At 35.3% G+C, this 19,883-nt stretch overlaps 1 protein-coding gene across 3 annotated transcripts in view; it reads left to right on the top strand.

Annotated features, from left to right (window-relative positions):
- The window catches only part of klar (klarsicht), an 87,205-nt gene that overhangs the window by 17,863 nt on the left and 49,459 nt on the right, over positions 1–19,883 (top strand). For all 3 annotated transcript variants that reach the window (XM_036363822.2, XM_036363824.2, XM_036363825.2), the window contains exons 3-4: positions 3,841–4,161; positions 4,237–4,398. In XM_036363822.2, the coding sequence (XP_036219715.2) occupies positions 3,841–4,161; positions 4,237–4,398 (483 nt within the window). The remainder of the gene's footprint in view (positions 1–3,840; positions 4,162–4,236; positions 4,399–19,883) is intronic.

Here is a 19,883-nt window from a genome sequence, read left to right as displayed (position 1 = left end):
ATCTGTCCGTCTAATCCTTCAGTTTTTGAGATGTCGATCTGAAATTTCGTACACGTTCTTTTTTCCCCAAGAAGCTGGATCATCTCGTTTGTCGGAATCGCCGATATTAGACCACCATAGCATTTCATTTGACGAAATATCTTCAAGAAATTTGGCATGGGTTACTGCTTAAAGCAATGGTGCAATCTCCGAAGAAATTGTTCAGATCGGAAACTGACCGATTAAAATCAAGTTCTTGTAAGGAATATTTTGTATTTGTGAAGGGTATTATAGCTTCGATGCAACCGAAGTTAACAAACGACATTAATGTTGATTATAAATATTCTATTTTATTGGCAATTGAAATTTCTTAGATTTCGGTTGACTAGAACACATGATACGACAATACACAGATTGCGGCCCAACAACCACTTTGGCAAAAAGTTAGTGCACTAAGGCATTAGCGATACTTACACAAACCACTTCTCTAATCTGAGAGGCTTTCAGAGAACTCGTCGTTCTAAAAATCGGGCACTGCCCACCTGTTGATCTTCTGAAATTATCGATCGTAGTTTCAATAATGTGAGAGAGAAGTTGGGCAAAGAATGTAGAATTCAAGAAATGATGTCAATTAACAGTTGGTCGTTAATTTGTTAGTTGCATGTATTAACGGAATAGATGCTTCGCTGCATACATACATTCATTTGCATGTGCATATGTATTGTATGTATAGAATATTGATTTCCAACCATCATTAGCAAGTTTCCAAATGCGAGTTTGTGTCTTTCTAACTATCCTTTTCGACTCGGAATCGTTTTCATGGTGGCAAGTATTTCAAAGCGGGTTTGCGTTAGCTTGCTCTCTTGGTAATTTTGTAAATTATGCAACCGGCCATACTTCGTTATTCCTTATTTTGCTATCAACCACTTTAGCTGCAAAGAGAGTCAGGGATTGTTTTCAATGTTGCATTCGATATGTGATGTGAAAATTAAGAATTTCCTATTCGTTATCGATCAAATGCAAACTGAATAAAAAAAATTACTAGTCAATCGCCTTGGACTTTGATGACTAACAAAAAGCGCGACAAATACTGGCAGCTGCTTTAAGTAGATAGTGCCGAATAAAAATAATACAAGTTGAGAAATATTTGTACAACCAGTTTTGAGTTTTTTTTTTATTGCTGAGCTAGGTGTTTTCTTATTATTGTATTTGTGCAATTGCGAGCGACTTATGACTGCTTAGGTTTTATTACTTGTCTTTTCGACCATATTGTAAGCTAATGCAAGATTCATCACATATATGCACAACATATAGATATAGGGTGCGTTTATGTACTCGTATGTTTAAACGTTTATACTTATGTCATTGATATACAATACAGATCCTTATGAATGAATTATTTTGTCTCAAATGACAATTCTGTTAATTTTTTTTCAATAAGAGCAATAGTTGCCGCATGCACCAAGTTCCGTCCGATGAATGAAAATTCATATTAAATAAGGGAGATTGAACCTTTCGCCATTTACTCAATATTACATTTCCATTTTTATTATTAGTATATCGTACTTGTCTTCTTGCGTTAAATCAGGTAAAGGATGTACATTTTCGAGTTTGTTTTATACAAAAATTAACATTTGTCTCCTTCCAATCCTAAAAAGTCTTCTAAAAAGCTATTTTTTATTTGCTTTCAACTAATAAAATTTATTGTTTATGTGACGCTCCTGCTTTTAGAAATGTAAAAGTATGTTTTTTAAAAAAGTTTGGTCTATGAATTGAGTACATTGTTAAACAACAAAAATGTAAAGTTTTTATTTTTGTATAGTTACCACGTCTCGGTATTTTCCAAATTTAACTCTTTACAGATATATTTAGATATTTTTAAAACAATTTTTATTATTTCTATTCCATTTAATTTTTGCATAATTTAAAATCGTTTCGCGGAGAGAAACTCGAATCTGCAGTCCTCTCACGTTACTGCAATCGATATTCTCAAGTGAATAGATTTGGCGCAATAGTTGGTTATGGCTGATTCTCATACCACTTTTCTCGCTTTGCTCGACAGTCCATACTTTAACAACGAAGCGAAGAAAGCAAAGGGTATGTCAGAATGACCGCCTTGCTTTCTGTGCTTCTCTTAATCAAACTGGCGACTGTTGCTTGGCAAAGCGTAACAAGATAAGAGTTGCCCAACATTTTGTAAAAAATCCGCCATTACTGTTTACGAACAGCTTCGAATTTGCTAAAAGTGCAAGGGGTCCTAACTAAGGTTGATTCTGTGGCAATCAAGCGATATGTATGTATGTTCCAATCTTTCCCTACAAATCACATACATTTTGGAATAATAATTTTTTTACCTCGAGGAATTTAAGTTACGGCATTATTTTAATTAGCGCAGACCTTTGCTTCACGATGCTAATTGTTTCAAAGATCAGTAAGTTACTTTGTATTATTTGTCATTAACCAACTGTATAAGTATGTTCAAATTTTGCAGAGTAAATTTTTATTCTACCGAATATATGTATGTATATTAGGGTGGGTTAAAAATACTTTTATTTTTATTTTTGATCTGACACACAAAAACTAGTTGCCAGGCACCTTGAGAGAGTACTCACCTAGTATGAGCTTTTAATTTTAATGGGAACATGATGCTCATCATAGTTTTCTATTTTCAATTTAGTTCGATATTAAAATGATCACATCTTATCTCCAATAGCTTATTGAACCTGTACCATCGTCATAATTTATAGCAAATTAAACGCTCTACAAAACTGATGTCTTACACTTTTTTCATAAACCTAACCAATTAAAAGATATTTAAAAAAACTATTTTTTTATGAAATTTATGACCTACGTAGTAATTATTATTATCGAATAAACTTCTCAGATTTTTGTAGTAAATTTAATGCTCTACAAAACAGATTATTATTAATTTATACGTTTTATTCTTATATATATATTTTTGCTGGTATGCTTTGGATCAATATTTTGTTGCATTGTCGAAATTAACGGCGTTTGCTCACAGGTATACGGCAGTATCACATTTTGCAAAATATCAACTTATACATGTAGTTTCAATCCAATGAATTGGACCAACATCATAGTAGGAAAAGCACGCCCAAACCATAATACTGAGGCCGCCGTGCTTTATTGCTTTTGTGGTATATCTCGGCCTATATTCTGGATTAATAGGTCTTCTAACATAAGATCGAGATCCTCAGCCACCAAACAAAACGTTCCTGCTTATGGAAGTCGAAAGAATGTTTAGTTACCTCACGGCGAGCCATTCTAAGTGGATTTTCGCAAACTGCATGTAATTTTGCTACATGTTTTGTAGTGAGAAGAGCCGCTTTCCTAGGACTGCGAGTGTTTAGTTTGCGATTGCTGCCATTTTAGAAAAAATATAAAATATATTTACAATTTCATCTGTATAATAATGTGGTGCTATTTTTTTGACCGCAACTGTATGTATATATACATCTGTCTCAATTAGTTTTAGGTGATACAGACAACCATTAGGTGGGCAAAACTATTATACTCTGTTGCAACATGTTCCAATAGTATGTTTGCGATTGCTGCCATTTTAGAAAAAATGTAAAATATATTTAAAATTTCATCTGTATAATAATGTGGTGCTATTTTTTTGACCACAACTGTATGTATATATACATCTGTCTCAATTAGTTTTAGGTGATATGTGAAGATATAATAGTCATAAGTTTTACTACGGAATCATATTATACTAATCGAAATATGCTCCCTTAATTTTGTTGAGACATCTTCTATTGAGATATATATATGTATGTACATATGTGACAACAATTAAGTTTAATATTCACTTGTGTTTACTGTTATATTTCATAGAAAAACATAGAACGCAATGCAGTTAACACTACGTTGGGGGTAAGAGCTCACTGCTTCAGTCACAGTCAAAGTAGTACCAGTAGTTTCGCAAACCACCGCTATTCTTGGGGCAGCGGATACAGTTATAGTTCGTCAAGCTTACAAAGCAGTGCCACGTTTGGGCTTGGTTCGGCTAAAGACGACCTTTGGGCTGCTATACAAACCAACTATAACTATATCATGGACACAAACCTTTTGGATTCATGCAAAGAGACAGAGCGACATCTTGCGGATCAAAATGAAGCTTATGGTGTGGAATGTGAGCAATCGCAATGTGCACAGGTGAGTGTTCAAAGTTGTGGTGTTTTAAGCTTTTATATTCGTATTGAATTGTCATCGTTTAACTTATAATTTAAGTTATTGGGTGTAACGCAGCGACGCGAAATATCGTGGCACGATCCTAAAGAGTTACGCAAGTGGTTGCGTGAAATGGAAGAGCGTCTTGAGTATGCCCCCACTTTGTCGACAGTTACGACATTAACGACAGCGGAGTTGCAGCACTGTTTGGCAGAACATTCGGTAAGTACAGAAGTTTCTGTTGGTTCAAGTGAACGGTGTTACAGGGTGGTTTCCTGCCACTAATTATATCTTGAACAGGGTATATTAAGTTTGCCACGATGTTCGTAAAACCTAAAAGAAAAATGTCAGAGACTCTATAAAGTATACAGTGCGCCGGGATGAAGTGAACGTTAAGATACAAATGAGTTGGTATTTTTTCATTGTGTTGAAAATGTCAAATTTTGTACCGGAAAGTGATGATTTGCGGAAAACATTAAATGTTTGTTTTCATTTGAAGAAAATTGCTGCAGAGTCGCATCGAATGCTTATAGAGGCATATGGTGATCATGCTCTAGCAGAAGCAACATGTTCAGAGACAGTGATTTTGATGTAAAAAATTAAGATCGTGGAAGACCACCAAAAAAGTTTGAAGGCGCCGAACTGCAAGCAATATTGGATGAAGATGATACTTTGAGTCAAAAGCAAATGGCAGCAATGTTGAATGTTGCACAACAAACAATTTCAGACCGTTTGAAAGCTATAGAAAAGATTCAAAAGTGTGGAATATGGGTGCCACATGAATTGAATGAAAGACAAATGGAAAATAGTAAAAAATGGTGGCGATGAAAAATGGTTTTATTTTAAGAATCTAAAACGGAGAAAGTCATTGGTTAATTCGATTGGATAAGAAAGCAATGCTCTGTGTTTGTTGGGATCAGAAGGGTGTGGTATATCATGAGCTTCCAAAACCTTGTGAAACTGTTAATACTCATCGCTACAGACAACAAATGATCAATTTGAACCATGCATTGATCGAAAAATGACCAGGATGGGCCAGAAGACACGGCAAAGTAATTTTGTTACACTATAATGCACCTGCACACAAAGCAAAATCGGTTCAGGATACAATCAAAGTACTTGGCTGAAGGTTAAAATTGGGTGTCTGATATTGTTCACAATTTGGCAGAAAGGAGGTCAAAATTTGTAAAAATTTTGAATACATTTTTTTTTACTTTCTCCATTCAAAATTAGTATTTCATCACCAAATGAAAATAAAAAAAAACGTATACATACATATCTATGGTACATTTTCCCTCTTGGACAGCCTCGCCTGCAGAAAGTGTGTATTATATATAACAGATCAGGATTACGAACTAAGTCGATTAACTATGCCCGTTGGTCTGTCCGTTCATTAGTTAAAGGCATCTCACCGCATTCATAACAATAAAATTACCAAAAGACTTAAATGGACAGAATCAATATTATTGCAATTTAAGTATTATACCTATATATCGTAAGATCTGCTCAAAGCACTTGTGAAAAATGAGGCAACGTAAATGGGAATGTGAATATTGACTTGTTTGGTGAAGCTGTAGAGCGATTGCATTACTTTTTGTTAGCTCTAATTTATTCATTCTTGAGAACGGATCACACCTTAGTAAGTGTAACAGTATGTTAAGATGAAATTTATGTACCATTAAATTTTTGTATTTTGACAAAGTATTGCCAGATCCAAAATCCCCCTTACTTGGATTTCAACATGGAAGTAGCTCCGATGAGACAACAATTTGTTGCTTATTACTATGAAAATATGTTATATTTGCGTTGCTTTTTGTCTAGCCTTCCTGGCTTTGTCTTAAAGTGAAAAAATGAAAAACACCATAAATCAAATAGAGTATGTACGAGTATGTTGCACAAAAGCAAGCTGTGGCTACTAGGTAATGCCAATTAGAGATGAGTTTTGAGCTTGTGGTGGATGTAGGTATATACATACATGCATATTTATGTAAGTATGTACATTTGTTTAAAGACAAATGACCTTTAAATACAAAATACAAGTATGCACAAATGCATATACATAAATAAATGTGCAAGTGTGATGTAAATTAAGCACTGATGCACATATTGAGCCAAAATTTTGTATGGTTTTCAGTTTAGTGAGCGGGCGACTCAAAAGAAAAACTGACACAACTTTTATCTTCATTTTAGACAGTTTAGCAGGTTTACTATCAAATGATCTGTTCATACTAGTCCAAATATATATGTAGTATGTTTGTGATGAACGATGAATTCAATCTTTAACATATTTTCACCACATTTTCTATGCCGATACTCAAAGTGACAATAATATATCACGAAACCGGTTACTTGGTGTATTCTTTAAAAGTTTTAATTGAGAATTTGTTGGAATCTTTATAAATTGACAAGAATTTACAATTATTTAAGAAAGTGGATGTAGGTGTATACATACATACATATTTATGTAAGTATGTACATTTGTTTAAAGACAAATGGCCTTTAAATACAAAATACAAGTATGCACAAATGCATATACATAAATAAATGTGCAAGTGTGATGTAAATTAAGCACTGATGCACATATTGAGCCAAAATTTTGTATGGTTTTCAGTTTAGTGAGCGGGCGACTCAAAAGAAAAACTGACACAACTTTTATCAAATGATCTGTTCGTACTAGTCCAAATATATATGTAGTATGTTTGTGATGAACGATGAATTCAATCTTTAACATATTTTCACCACATTTTCTATGCCGATACTCAAAGTGACAATAATATATCACGAAACCGGTTACTTGGTGTATTCTTTAAAAGTTTTAATTGAGAATTTGTTGGAATCTTTATAAATTGACAAGAATTTACAATTATTTATGAGTGTATGAAGGTCTAATGCATCTTGTAATCAAATTACTAGCAATTAAGAAGTTTTTATAAAATAATCTTTAAATATTTCTAGGTGCTCGCCATAATTCCATACTGAGTTTAAAGTCAGTTGAGTTTAGTTTTAGGGGTTCCCTGGCCACGCACTCCATTACTTGTATATCTCAATGCGCGATTGAATTAATTATAAACAACAGCAACATAATAGCGATTCTGCGAAAGTTGTCAAGTGATTTATTGCCGAAAGTAGGCTGTGCCTATGACCAAGAGTTCACAATCCCTACAGCATTGTGCCAATGCTAATCGGGATAACAACACTATGAAATTTGAGCAATTGTCTTATGCAAAATGTAGGTGCAACCTCTATGTACCGATTATATATATTTTTTTTTAAAGTTATGTGAGGCTTTTCTGGCACATTCGTGTATGGGGGAAATACATACACAAAAACGCCAACAATACAACACCCGCGCGATGTTTCCTAAAGCAATAGTTTCACTGCGATTTAGCGTTCAGCTCTACTAGGAAAGACATGACGGTAGTGACTGGCGGTTGTTGTTGTTGTTTGTAAGTTGTAAGCGGGAGTAACGTTCAAAATAAAGATACTTTAAATTATGATCACCATAAAAACACGATGTAACGAAACCGCGGCGGTGAGTAAAGGCTAGCGGCCATGCCACATTTTTTTTTATTTATGCCTGCTGGATGGATTTGGCGCGTGCCAGAAAGGCTAAAACGGATTTGTTAGCTTATTCAACTGATACAAATATACATACATATGTATGTACGTATCTAATTATGTATGCATGTACAATGGCGATACGAAAATACAGCAGGATAATGATATTGAACAACTTTAAATCAGTAATTCAAACTTGTATATACATACATATATACATATATTTAATATTAGGCAGGTAGAATGAGACCAATAATTTTTAACTCAGTTAATAGAGACATACTGGCTTTATATGCACATAATGGGATATCACTAAGGTTATTAGTAGGAAAGTAATAATAATTACATGTTTGAGCAATTGTTTTTTATTTAAGACTTATATAATGCTTAACCGGTCTTGTTGACGACTGCTTCATACAGACATCCAACTTCTGCTACCGGTCCGGAGCTGTAGGATTATATTTTCTAAAGCTCAGTGGACATATGGAAGATGAAATGTGTAATATATGGAACTAACTCTGTAGTACCATAGTTAACACTAATACACCATATACCTCTCCTTAAGCATTTCCCAAAACTCCACAAAAAAATCATAATATATCTTTTTACAATTCTGCTCATGCTGTTTCATGGTAGTGCTCTTTTTCGGAGACTTCTAGAAAGGAATTCATAGAAATTGCGGCCAATCTACATTTAATACACTAATCGTTTGCTATATTTACATACATAAACCAAAATGTGACCGCCTGCACTAGATATAAAAGATGCAAATTTTTGTGAATACACATAGGCTAAAAGTTTGAATTCTTATTGTGGTCCGTATACACCCTTTTGTATAAATAAATAATGTATAAAAGAATATAAATGTTTATTTTGCATTCACTGTTTTATTTTATTTATTTTTTGTTGAAAACTAACAAACTAAACACTAGTTTAAGTCGTATTGTAGTTAAAACAGTTTTTTTTAATATTTTTGGATATTCTTCTCACTGGGTTCCTTCATCCAACATTCATGTTCTAAAATATGTCTATCTCGAAAAGTCATATTTCTCTATAGCTTTGGTAGTTTTACATGGTCTGAAATGTATAGCCAGTTATATTCGTTAATGACGGGTTTTAGGGGCTTTAGTGTTTATCTGGTGAGTGTATCTTATCATCTGTTGTGTGCTATTTTGTTAAAAACTTTAAGAGTGAACTCTGACCACCATAAATTAGTTATTATATATTGCAGTTATTGTGATGCCATTACTTCTTGGTTTTACCCATATTGCGTCGGCGTGTTGTGCGCCAGAGTATCCCTGAGTTTACGATGACCAAAATTCGCTGCATGGAGCAAGTGAAAATATTTACGCTTGACTTGTCACAATGCTGAACATTACAACATGTACTTGTTGTTAGGCTTGGTTTACGCTGTACATACATTCGCTTTGTTATAAGCAACTAGGGCATTTTCATTGTCTAAAGATTTTAATCGCAAACCTGGAAGGAGGAAACAATGTGGAGTGTTGATATGCCTGATACATGTCGGCAATTGTTTTTACTAAAATTCGTCTATTTCCTAAAAGTCGAAAGTGTCCAAATAGGAACGAAAATATTGATTTGCTTTTTACTTGTGTCTAAAGTACCCGGATCATAATGGGATTTTATATGTAGCGACAAGTGGAGTAATAACTAATTTTGAAAGTTAGCATTGATACTTTTGATGATAAAAGTATAATATGATGTAGGTATATATGTACTTCTTTGTGCAATATTATGTCGTACCAAAATCCATCGCAGTTTTCTGATGGCACGGATACGTTCAATGACTTAGGGGGCAGGGCTGGTGGCTAAATTTGATTTATAGTATTGTTTATAAAGTTTCACTGAAATTCGGAGTATTGACATAGTTGAGCGTGATCTATCTGCCGATTCTTAGTGGCTCTTAGTCGCCAAGTTTATAAAAGTAAGCTTGACATTAAGTAGAACGCTTTTTGAATGCATTGAGCACGACGTAAAATCGAATATTGTAGAAAATGTTAATCTTATCCGGAATCGTTCCTCGCCAAGTTGAAAAAAAAACTTTGAAAGAAACTTTAGTCGGATAACATGGAACATAACATCAATAGTCAATGAAAAGATAAAATTATGATTACCAAAATCCACTAGTATCCTTCCGCGCCTATTGACACTCCCTTTATTGCTGTCGCGTGCAATGTGACTTGGATTAGGAAACCGTTCAATAGAAGTGTGAAGCAAATGGCGCTTTTAGGCAGCTTTTTGCAAGGCGACACAGGTGTCTAGCTAACGGGCGATTATCGCTGCTTGTGCGACTTCTTCTCGCTACCACGCAGGCGCGGGCCAGTTTATTTGCTATTTTCAAATAAAATAAAATAAATTGGAAAGCGCTTTTGGCAGTTCGCCTTGTTGCCTTTCCAAGCCGCTTCGGCAATGCTGTCTCAATTACCTTCTGGATTAGGCGCAAAACCATTGTCACTAGCCAAACGGTGCAAGTACCTTCACTTCGCTGTGGCGCTCTTAATATATGAAGCCCAATGTCAGCAGATACAATGTAAGCTTCAAACTTTCTATTATATAATACTTTAAAGTTTTTTGTCTTGGTGCGGGCAGCGTGAAATCCGAGGCAGTTTGCCACAGTCTTTTACCTTTTGTTAGCATTGTTATTTTGGACATCGTTACATACATATGTGTACTATAGTTGTGCGTACATAGATTTATGCGTGCACCCAAGTGCTTGAAAAGTTTGGCCTTTTGCTTTGGCATCGATTTTCTACATCCGCACAAGCCAAATGACCTTAATGCTTCAAAGCTTTCTTTTTTGTTTTGCTTATTGTTGCATGTTTGGTGGTCGAATATCTGATCCGAAGGGCGGAACTCATTTGTTAGTTGGTTAGTTTGTAGTTTGCTCATTTGACCGCTGGCTTACCTACGGTGTTGGCGTGCAGCGGGTGCGCAAGGGACTTGCGGCTTTCGAGAGCTCATTGAGATGTTGCAATAACTAAGCTTTGTGTGTCCCGCATATTCGTAATTACAACTTTTCATTGTTCCAAATACGATTGCTTTGTTGCAAGTTAACAACATAATAACTAATAATTTAAAGATTTCATGTTTTATTTCCATATGTATAGATTTTTTTTTGATCAACAAAAAGTGAAATCCAAGTTTTCATTGTTGAAAATGGAAAGTGTACCCGGTTGGGACCCTTTTAGTCAATAGACAGTTCGTCAGACCGCCAGTCGAGCCTATGCTAGGCTGTTTGGATATGCACCACGTGTACGTATTGATCGAGTTCTTGAAAATAATTATTAATTTTATTACTTATAATTGTTATTAATTGTCTACTGTTTTTATTTTTCGTTTATTGACAACATTTGTTTCGGTTAAAATGTGTTATTCATAGAACAGTTTACATACATATGTAACTTATATTGCAGAGCTCTCATCGCATTACAGTCCTTGACTAAAATAATTGTAAATGTTTTAATATTTTCAAATATTTTTAATTCAGGACTATATGCAAGCAATTGATTTTAAATTGAGCATATTTATACCCTGAACAGGGTATATTAAGTTTGCCACGAAGTTTGTAACACCCAGAAGGAAACATCTAAGACCCTATAAAATATATACATATATGATCAGCATAATGAGCTGAGTTGGTTTAGCCATGTCCGTCTGTCCGTCCGTCCTTCTGTATACATATATGCAAACTAGTCCCTCGCACGATCGGAGTCAAGTTCTTGTAATTGTGTGTTTGTGAAGGGTATTATAGCTTCGGTGCAACCGAATTAACGTTTTTTTTTTGCTTGGAATAAAGTTGCCATCTTTCGATTTTTTACATACTTATATTATTTATATAAACTACAGTGAATTTACACATCTGAAACCTTCCCAAATCCACAGAGAAGGAAACAAATTGAACGAACTAAATTGGATTGGGAGCAAATAGCGTAAAAATCTTGTGGAGATGCAAACAGAAAATATATAATATATCACGTCATAATGCATTGTATATAGGTTACCGACCGATTTTGGAAAAGGCTGTTTACTTTAGTTCTAGTATTTGTCACCGTCATTTTAGAAAGCACGATCCACATCGTCATATTCCCTTAGCGCACTCCTTTGCGGATATTGCTTGCAGACATACTTAGATGTCAATGTGGTATTGTAGATGAATAAAAATGTATGCATCAAAAGTCCATTAATTGAAACAGCCAAACCGAGATCATCCGCATTGCTTTGTTAGTTTTCGTTCCGAAGAAATGCATATTTCATTATATTGAAGCCGTCCGTTGGTTGTTAGCTGTATTATTTTCTGCAATGTCTCTTGAGGCTTCGTTGTTGTTCTTCTGGTCACATATAAGGGCATTAACGCTGCAATAAGTTTAGCAATTGAAAGTCGCCAGTTTGCCACTATGCGCCGATAGATGACTTTCTTCGACGCCTGTTTGGCTTGATTTAACCAATGCGATGCATTTTTCTATGGAAAATGGAATGAACGAATTCTGTGCATTTCCTTGGGAACCGAAGAGTTATTGTGGTATTGGTTTGAGCACATGTTATGCCTTGATGTTCGATCGTCTTTGAAATTATTAACAGCACATATGCGCATACATACATACATGCAATCTTTTGAAATAAGTAGTGGCCGGTAGAATATACACATATACATATATACTTGGCGTACTTGTAGGAAATATGTTGAGAAAATTACTTGTTAATCCATTTGTATACATTCGTAACATGTTGCGATAAGGTATATATGTATTAAGTATCGACATCAACAAATCGGTCAATATGTTTGTTTTTCTATATTTTGGTCAATCTTGCCGAATGCCGATCTCATACGACATCGCGAAATTTTTCCTACAAGTTGTAAGAATATTGTATGTTCTGCTCCGGAGGGGCTTAGCTTTCCTATTCGTTAACAAACTTATAGGTATGTACATTAGGGTGGGTAAAAAAAAAAGGAGGGCGGTACCACGACCATTGTCCAATTTTTTTATTGGCTCCTTTAAACTTATATATACCATCCTGTGTGTAAAATTCAAAGTCTCTGGTTTGTTTATGAGTTATCGCACTTTTAGCAGTTTTAATCAAAATGGTTATATGGGGAGTAGGCGGGGTTATCACCCTATTTCACCCATTCTCACAGACCAACGGCCGGACAGACAGTTACCCGGATTTCAACTAGTCTCTTCATCCTCATCATTTATGTATGTTTATATAACTCTATATTTAGCCCGATTAGTTTGAGATCTTAGAAACAAATTTGATTTAAAATAGTCAAACTTCAACCATTAATATCTTTTAAACAGTTAGGTCTACGAAAAGGAAAGACCTTTTTTGGAAAGCATTCAATTTCTTACAAAATTCACAAAACGATTTAAGTTTTCAAGTAGTTGGAAGCGAGATTGGAATTTTTCTATTGGATAATGAGATAAAAATAGAAAATCGTTAGGCGGTGGACCTTCCCGTTACAATTAAGAGCTTATAGTTGGAGAGGCTTTCTGGTGTCGTATCAACCAATTTTACAGAGTACAAGTGAAAAAACTTTAATTTGTTTTGACCCAACCTAATGTGCATTGTAAATGAAAGACTACTGTAAAACCTAGTAGTACTTCGCGCCTTTGGTAACGGAGCTTCATCTGTTTTCGCACCATAGTGTTATCCGATATCTCTTTTCTAGTTGCTATTTTATACGCATTCAAAGTTTTATGTGTAGTAGTCATAAGTATTCGTTATTGGTTATGTATCGTATCAGTAGGAGAAGAATAAAACATGAAATAGGTTTTTGGAATTACAGTGTCAAAAGTTCGAAGCGAGTCAAGTTGCTTCGCTAACGTCAGAACTCATCGCAATCTCTGAGAGTGCGTGGGTGGTCGCACTGCTTCCAACCCGTATTCAATAATAAATTAGCTGCGTCGAACCCATGTCGTAGTAGATTGCTTCAATACTCGCAGTAATTCATAACATTTCTCTGGCACTCCTTCCCACGCGGCTCCCTGCTGCAACAGTGAGCATCCTTCGTTCGACTTGTGTTCACACTTCAATCGCAATCAACATTCTGCTTATAACAGAAATAATCAACAACTACATATGTATGTATGTGTGTCCAAGTTATAAAAAGAGTTGTATTTGTGTAAAACCGACTTTGGTGGTTTACAGCTTTGGTAAAAGGAAATCGCATCTTGGCAGTTGGGAAAACTTTTTGAAATCAAAACGAGCATGCTCGGCGACATTCGCGTGTTTCAACTTTGACTTTGGCAGTGTGTACATTAGTGCAATGGCTATGTAATGCTGTAGCGCTTGCTTCTGTGGTTTTGCTTTCGTTTTGACTCTTCTTCACTGTTCGCACATGCATGTAAATGTATGTAGATCTGTATATGCAGAGAAAACACGCAATTGCACCACGACTTGCTGCTGCCTTGATGCTAGTGGTTGGCGAACAACAGCAAAATGGTAAATAGCGGAAGAGATGTGCATAAATCAAAAGAGATAGACATCTCACCATACACCACATCGTACCACACCGCACCATATTTCGCAGCACCAACGTCGAAGTGTTGCTAAGGATGTCGGCGTTGCGGCGTTTGGCAGCTTCTAACTCAGTATGCACTAAGTGCTGCAATTTCTATTTTTATTTTCTTTCTCCAGAAGCTAGAAAATCTGGTGCACTGGGTCAAATGTTATCCATTGTTCGAGTTTTTTAAGGCCGAGAATATCAAAGTTCATATAAAATAAATATGCTATATTCGTTTGGTGTGAGTGATTACGTGCCCCTAGTCTGGGTTTTCTCATAAACCAACCGAAATAACTATTTTTATGGTCATGTAGTATATAGGCAGCTACATACAATATGTACAGACATATGCGCATAAGAATATAGTAAATGTATGACTTTTTCAATTCGATGGTAATCCTGGAAAGGAGCCTAACCACATAGTGTGTCAGTGGCACTTTCCGAGGCCCACTCTCATTGAGCTGCACAGCATTCATAACGGCACTGGGGAAGCGTGCGTGAACTCCTAGCTGTTGTTTTAGGTGCTCAGCTGTTATAGTTATGGTTATGGTTTCATTCTGAGGAAAACATCAAACGAACTAAGCACAAGCAGAGAAGTGATCACTGTCTATTTTTCCTCTACTTTCGGCACTGCGCCGTTAATAGGTTACGCTGTGTTGGTTTCATTGCACCGGGGGAAAATAAGGTTCACGAACGGTGGCTACGCTTTGACTTGCAGTTTATATGTTTATATGTAGCCCGCGCCAAACGGTGTACGACAATATCAATGCTGATAATGTCTCTGATCGTTACCGTTTGAAATACTTGTTGCCTTTTTGGATTGCTGTCATGAAACGTTAACTGTAACAGTCTTCATGTTGACATGCGCATCTGCGCAGAAGCGAAAATTGAAGACAATTGTTTGATATCAGCTTTCACCACCCACCCACGATGTAAATAAATAGTATTTGGTTTATTGGCTATTATGAATTTAGGGATTTCTAAAGTAATGAGCGGAAGTAACATGTCCATTTCGTCCATTTAGTGAATATCAATACTGAAAATGAATATTTGTTGAGTTGTGTCTGATTATGGTTGTAATCTAATGTTTATGTCTCCATGATCAACAAGACAGATCTAGCAGAGTGGACTTGCACACTGCTTTGTTACGAAAGTAGCCTATTCACCGCGACGATCGGTTCGAGCCATTCTAAAACTACCTGGGCACACGTATATCACAATCGCAATCACAGGCGATTGGCCAGAAAACGATTGCATGCTGTAGCGTAACGACTCTGTTGCCGATTCTTTTTTGCTGCTGTCATTTGCTGAAACAACTTTCAAGCCATTTGGGCAAGGTTGTCCTCGATTTAAATTTATTCAATTTCCGTTTATAATACAACAGAGACATGTTTAACGGTTTCTGTGAGTATTGCAGCTACAACTATAGAAGTTTTCTCTTTTTGCTGTCAATTCCTTTTTCTCGTGCTCGTATACCTTGGTTGAAAAGCGTCTGGTCTTACAAGAAAATATGGTAAGTTGGTAAGTTGACTGCATCCGAGTAAAATGTAATTTTCAAGTTCTGCCCTCTGCAGCGCTGATGCTAGCCGATAGCCGCGCAAAAATGATAGCAACCATCATACAAGTATTAATACAAGCTTACGATTATAACTACCGTTGTCATTTTCGCTACATGCGCTTACACAGAGAACATAAATTTAGAATAGAAAGTGAACATAAAAGTACATCATGCACTTAGCCAGTTGAGAGCAAGGCAACATCAAAAGGCAACTTTTTCTTTTCATTGGCTTTTACTCAATAAATCGTGCTGTCAACACTGTATCAATGGGTCTGAATAGAAAAAGGCAAAGGCAAAGGCGGCAGACCTCAACTTGTGATCTGTATAAGTATGTATATATTATATAGTTCGGGTGCGATTTTACAATTAACGTATCCTTTTTATAACGCTTAAATTAGCTTCTCCTGTATGTCTGTAGGTATGTATGTATGTTTGTAACTTTTTTCTGTGCTAGCGATAACTTGAGTCAGAATTGATATATCTTAAAGAAACTTGGTACATATGCTCCTGGGCACCCAAGAAGGAGTATTGCAGATGGGCATATTCCGACTATTGCCACGCCCACCAAATGCCATTAAAGTGTCATAACTAAGTACTAAATTAAGATACCGAACTGTAATTTCGTACAGGAGATCGCGGTAACAAAAGACACCTACTGTCTGAAATTTGTTTAAAAGTGGGCGTAAGGAAGAGCTTTATAGGAGAAGGTGTAAAAATTAGCAAATAGGTGTGGACCACCAACCTTTAATGAAATCCTATATCTCAGGAACTATCGAACTAATTTAAACTCAGCCATTCCTATGACACACTGTGAAAATGGGCGAAATCGTACCACGACTATAAAATTATGCAGCTAAAAGCATGAACTATCCATCCTGCAAACAAAAACTATACAGTTAAAAATATCAAGTTGATTAACAAATTTACTTAAACGCATGCTTAAAGAAAGTGAAAACACCACGTGAGGCTAAATAATTAGTAATTACTAAAAAACATGTTTTTAAAGCACATTAAACTAAAAAGTGCAAAAAATAATACAGTTTAAAAAATTTTAAAAAACGCTTTCTCACAATAATTCAAGTTTTTTCGGTATTTTTTCCTCGAATGATTAAGTCGATGTGACATCAGAACTATTTTAATATAATATTTTTTATAAATTATTTATACATGTAATTGCTTAATTTTTCAGCTAATAAAAAGCACTTCTTCAAGCTGAAGACTTAGATAATCATGTGCATACACTTAGAGAAAAACAACTACGCAGTTGAGATTTATTAGTTTTCTTTTGATATGTGACTACATGACGAGTGTTTCTTATGTTAAAACAACTGGGCTCTACGCTTTTGGAACATTTTCATAGACCATACAGTAATATGATATGTTTTATTCAATTGGAACACTTAAAATGTTAAATGTATGGAGGCAATGACACTAAAAAGAACCAAAGGAGTTACTTGGACCACTTGACTCCGAATTTCGTTCAGGCCAATTGTTCCAATTTGAGGTTGGCACTATTATAAAACCTTTTCCTGATGGTAAGGCTTTGGCTTGATTAAATTTAAATTTAACTTAGTTAAGACTTTACTATTTGTTTTTAAAAACAACAAATATATGTATTTTACTAAGTGTACAATGGATGTAGCAATGGTAAAAAGAACCCTTACTTTGTACTGTGGTGGTGAGTTAAAAGCGAATTTGTTTCGCAACTTTATACCATTAGCAACATGTTGCCGCAACATTTACCACATACATTTACAGTCAGTAGAGTCCAATGTTTCTACACTGTCTCATTGAGTTGGAAAACTTTACAAGTTGTCTTCACCCGAGTTTCGTGCCGCAGCAGCTGCCTGGGGAGAAGTGTTGTTCGTGTGTGGTGGTTTGTCTGTTGCCTGGCCGTTGCGAGTAGTTGTGTGTGCGAATTGTTCGTGCAATACCAGCAAACGAACAAAAGTGTATCTGCGCCTTGTATAGATACTTTAGTAGCACGCGAACTCTTCACTTGAAACGTTACCGAAGCGCTGGAAACGCGACGCGTTTGTTACTTTATTTTTGAGGGGAGGAAATGCCGGGAAGCGGCATATTTTAGTTTTGATTCTCTATTTCGTCGTACTTTCGTTTAAAAAATGTTTCAAAATAAAAGCAATTGTGCGGAATTGATCATTGCCGTTTCAGTTCTATGTGAAAAAAAATTATGAGAACAATTTTGTGATTTTTTTTTACTTAATATATGTACATACTTGAATAAGTACATACAATTCTTAAAGAAAGGTAGTTTCGAAACCTTTTTTAAATAAATCATTTTGAAATCAACGTTATGTGTTTGTGATTGTGTTAATTTTGATATGCAGCATATTTTTGGCAATGACAAAGAACCGGTGCAGGTCCAGTTCTGAAAGAGTGAATTGAAAAATAGAGAACAGCAAACATCAAAACCCGCATACACAAACAACTTATACAACAACCTAAAATGCCTTTTGTATCTGAAGAACAAAGTTGCAGTACATATGTGTTCGAGACACTGCATGTAATACCATCACACATATACAGCGTGTAGAATGCCAACCGTCCACTCAGAATAGAAAAAGCAAAGAAGAAAGAAAATACAATCCAATACATTTGTACAGCTGTGTTGGTATTCATCACTCCGTAAATTGATATTTGTGTAAGTGGACGAGTGTGATTTGTGTGCATGTTTGTATAAGAACTGTATTCACGCACACACATACGTGTTTAGGTACTTGTTCCGCTGAGAATATCTGTAATCTGCAATCCTCGCTGCTAAAGCAAAAACTCAAAAACAACTGCAACTGAACAGAGCGAAGCTTAAAGAGACGGAGTTAGTAGTAAACTACATTGGAACTTGCTTGCTTCTTTTCCAATTAGAGATCCAAACGCTTTAATTCCGTTTGTTCAGATCATTTGGTCGATCACGTCACCGGCCCTGGTACAGTGTACCAGAAAACTCGTGCTTGTTCAGCAAATGTTCATGTATGCCTTGGTCATATATAAAAAAATAAAACATATACGACTATGTATTTTAATGTGGGCTACTCGTCCTGTCATATATATACACATAGGTACGTGTATTTATGGACATTTGAATTAATATACTTACATACATATGTATATGTAATTTTCTTTAGTATTTTGGGTTTGATTTTAGTAACATCAACACCAATGTATTTGAATATATGCGTGTACATATGTACGTGTACATATTTTGTAAAATAGAAAATTGTTTTGGTCCGAGGTGCCAATGATTTGTCGAAAGTTTCGCTTCTATTCTTTCGCGCAATATTTCACTTAATTGTGCCAAATAACGAATCATCAGTGCCCAAGGCAAAAAAAAAAAATGATTGCTCCATCCACGGTTATTCTATCCATAGTTACGTATCTTCACTCATTAGCTAAAGACCTTCAAGAAAAAAAATTATTTTGTGTCTTTAATTACGAGATGAGTGTTCATAGATGTGCGTTCATGGATGTATGTGTATACACAAAAATATATGGATGTATGTATATAGAATTATACGCAAATTCGAAAAAAATACATATTCACACATTTATTCGCGTATGTATATATATATACGAGTATGTACATACATATATAAATTTGAATACTGGGTGTTTATTTTAGATATATTTTTCTAGCTACATTTTTTTAGAGGATCACATTTATGTATGTGTATTAACAATTTACCATGTGAAAATATATTTCCAAGTTGGCAGGCTGTGTGCCGAACTTACATTTACATTTTTAGCGTGAGATCATCTTTAGCGATGAAGCTCATTTATTGCTTAATGGGCACGTAAATAAGCAAAACTCCAAAATTATAAGTGCAAACAATCCAGACTTCCTCGCATCCAGAAAAATTTACAATTACCCATACTATAAGTCATGTGATTTAGATCCATTAAATTTGTGTGGGGTTATGTCAAGTCAATGGTCCATACTGATATATGCCGAAATTCTGTTCAAAATAAAAAAAAAAACATAAAATTTGGGAGCTGATGAAGCCAATTGGTCATTTGATTATTTTTTCTGTGTTTTGGTGAGAAAGTTCTTTA

Source organism: Bactrocera oleae, chromosome 6 (assembly GCF_042242935.1).
Source record: "Bactrocera oleae isolate idBacOlea1 chromosome 6, idBacOlea1, whole genome shotgun sequence".
Classification (NCBI taxonomy): domain Eukaryota; kingdom Metazoa; phylum Arthropoda; class Insecta; order Diptera; family Tephritidae; genus Bactrocera; species Bactrocera oleae.
The sequence above is the reverse complement of the archived record's forward strand: the minus strand, read 5'-3'. Positions and strand labels throughout refer to the sequence as shown.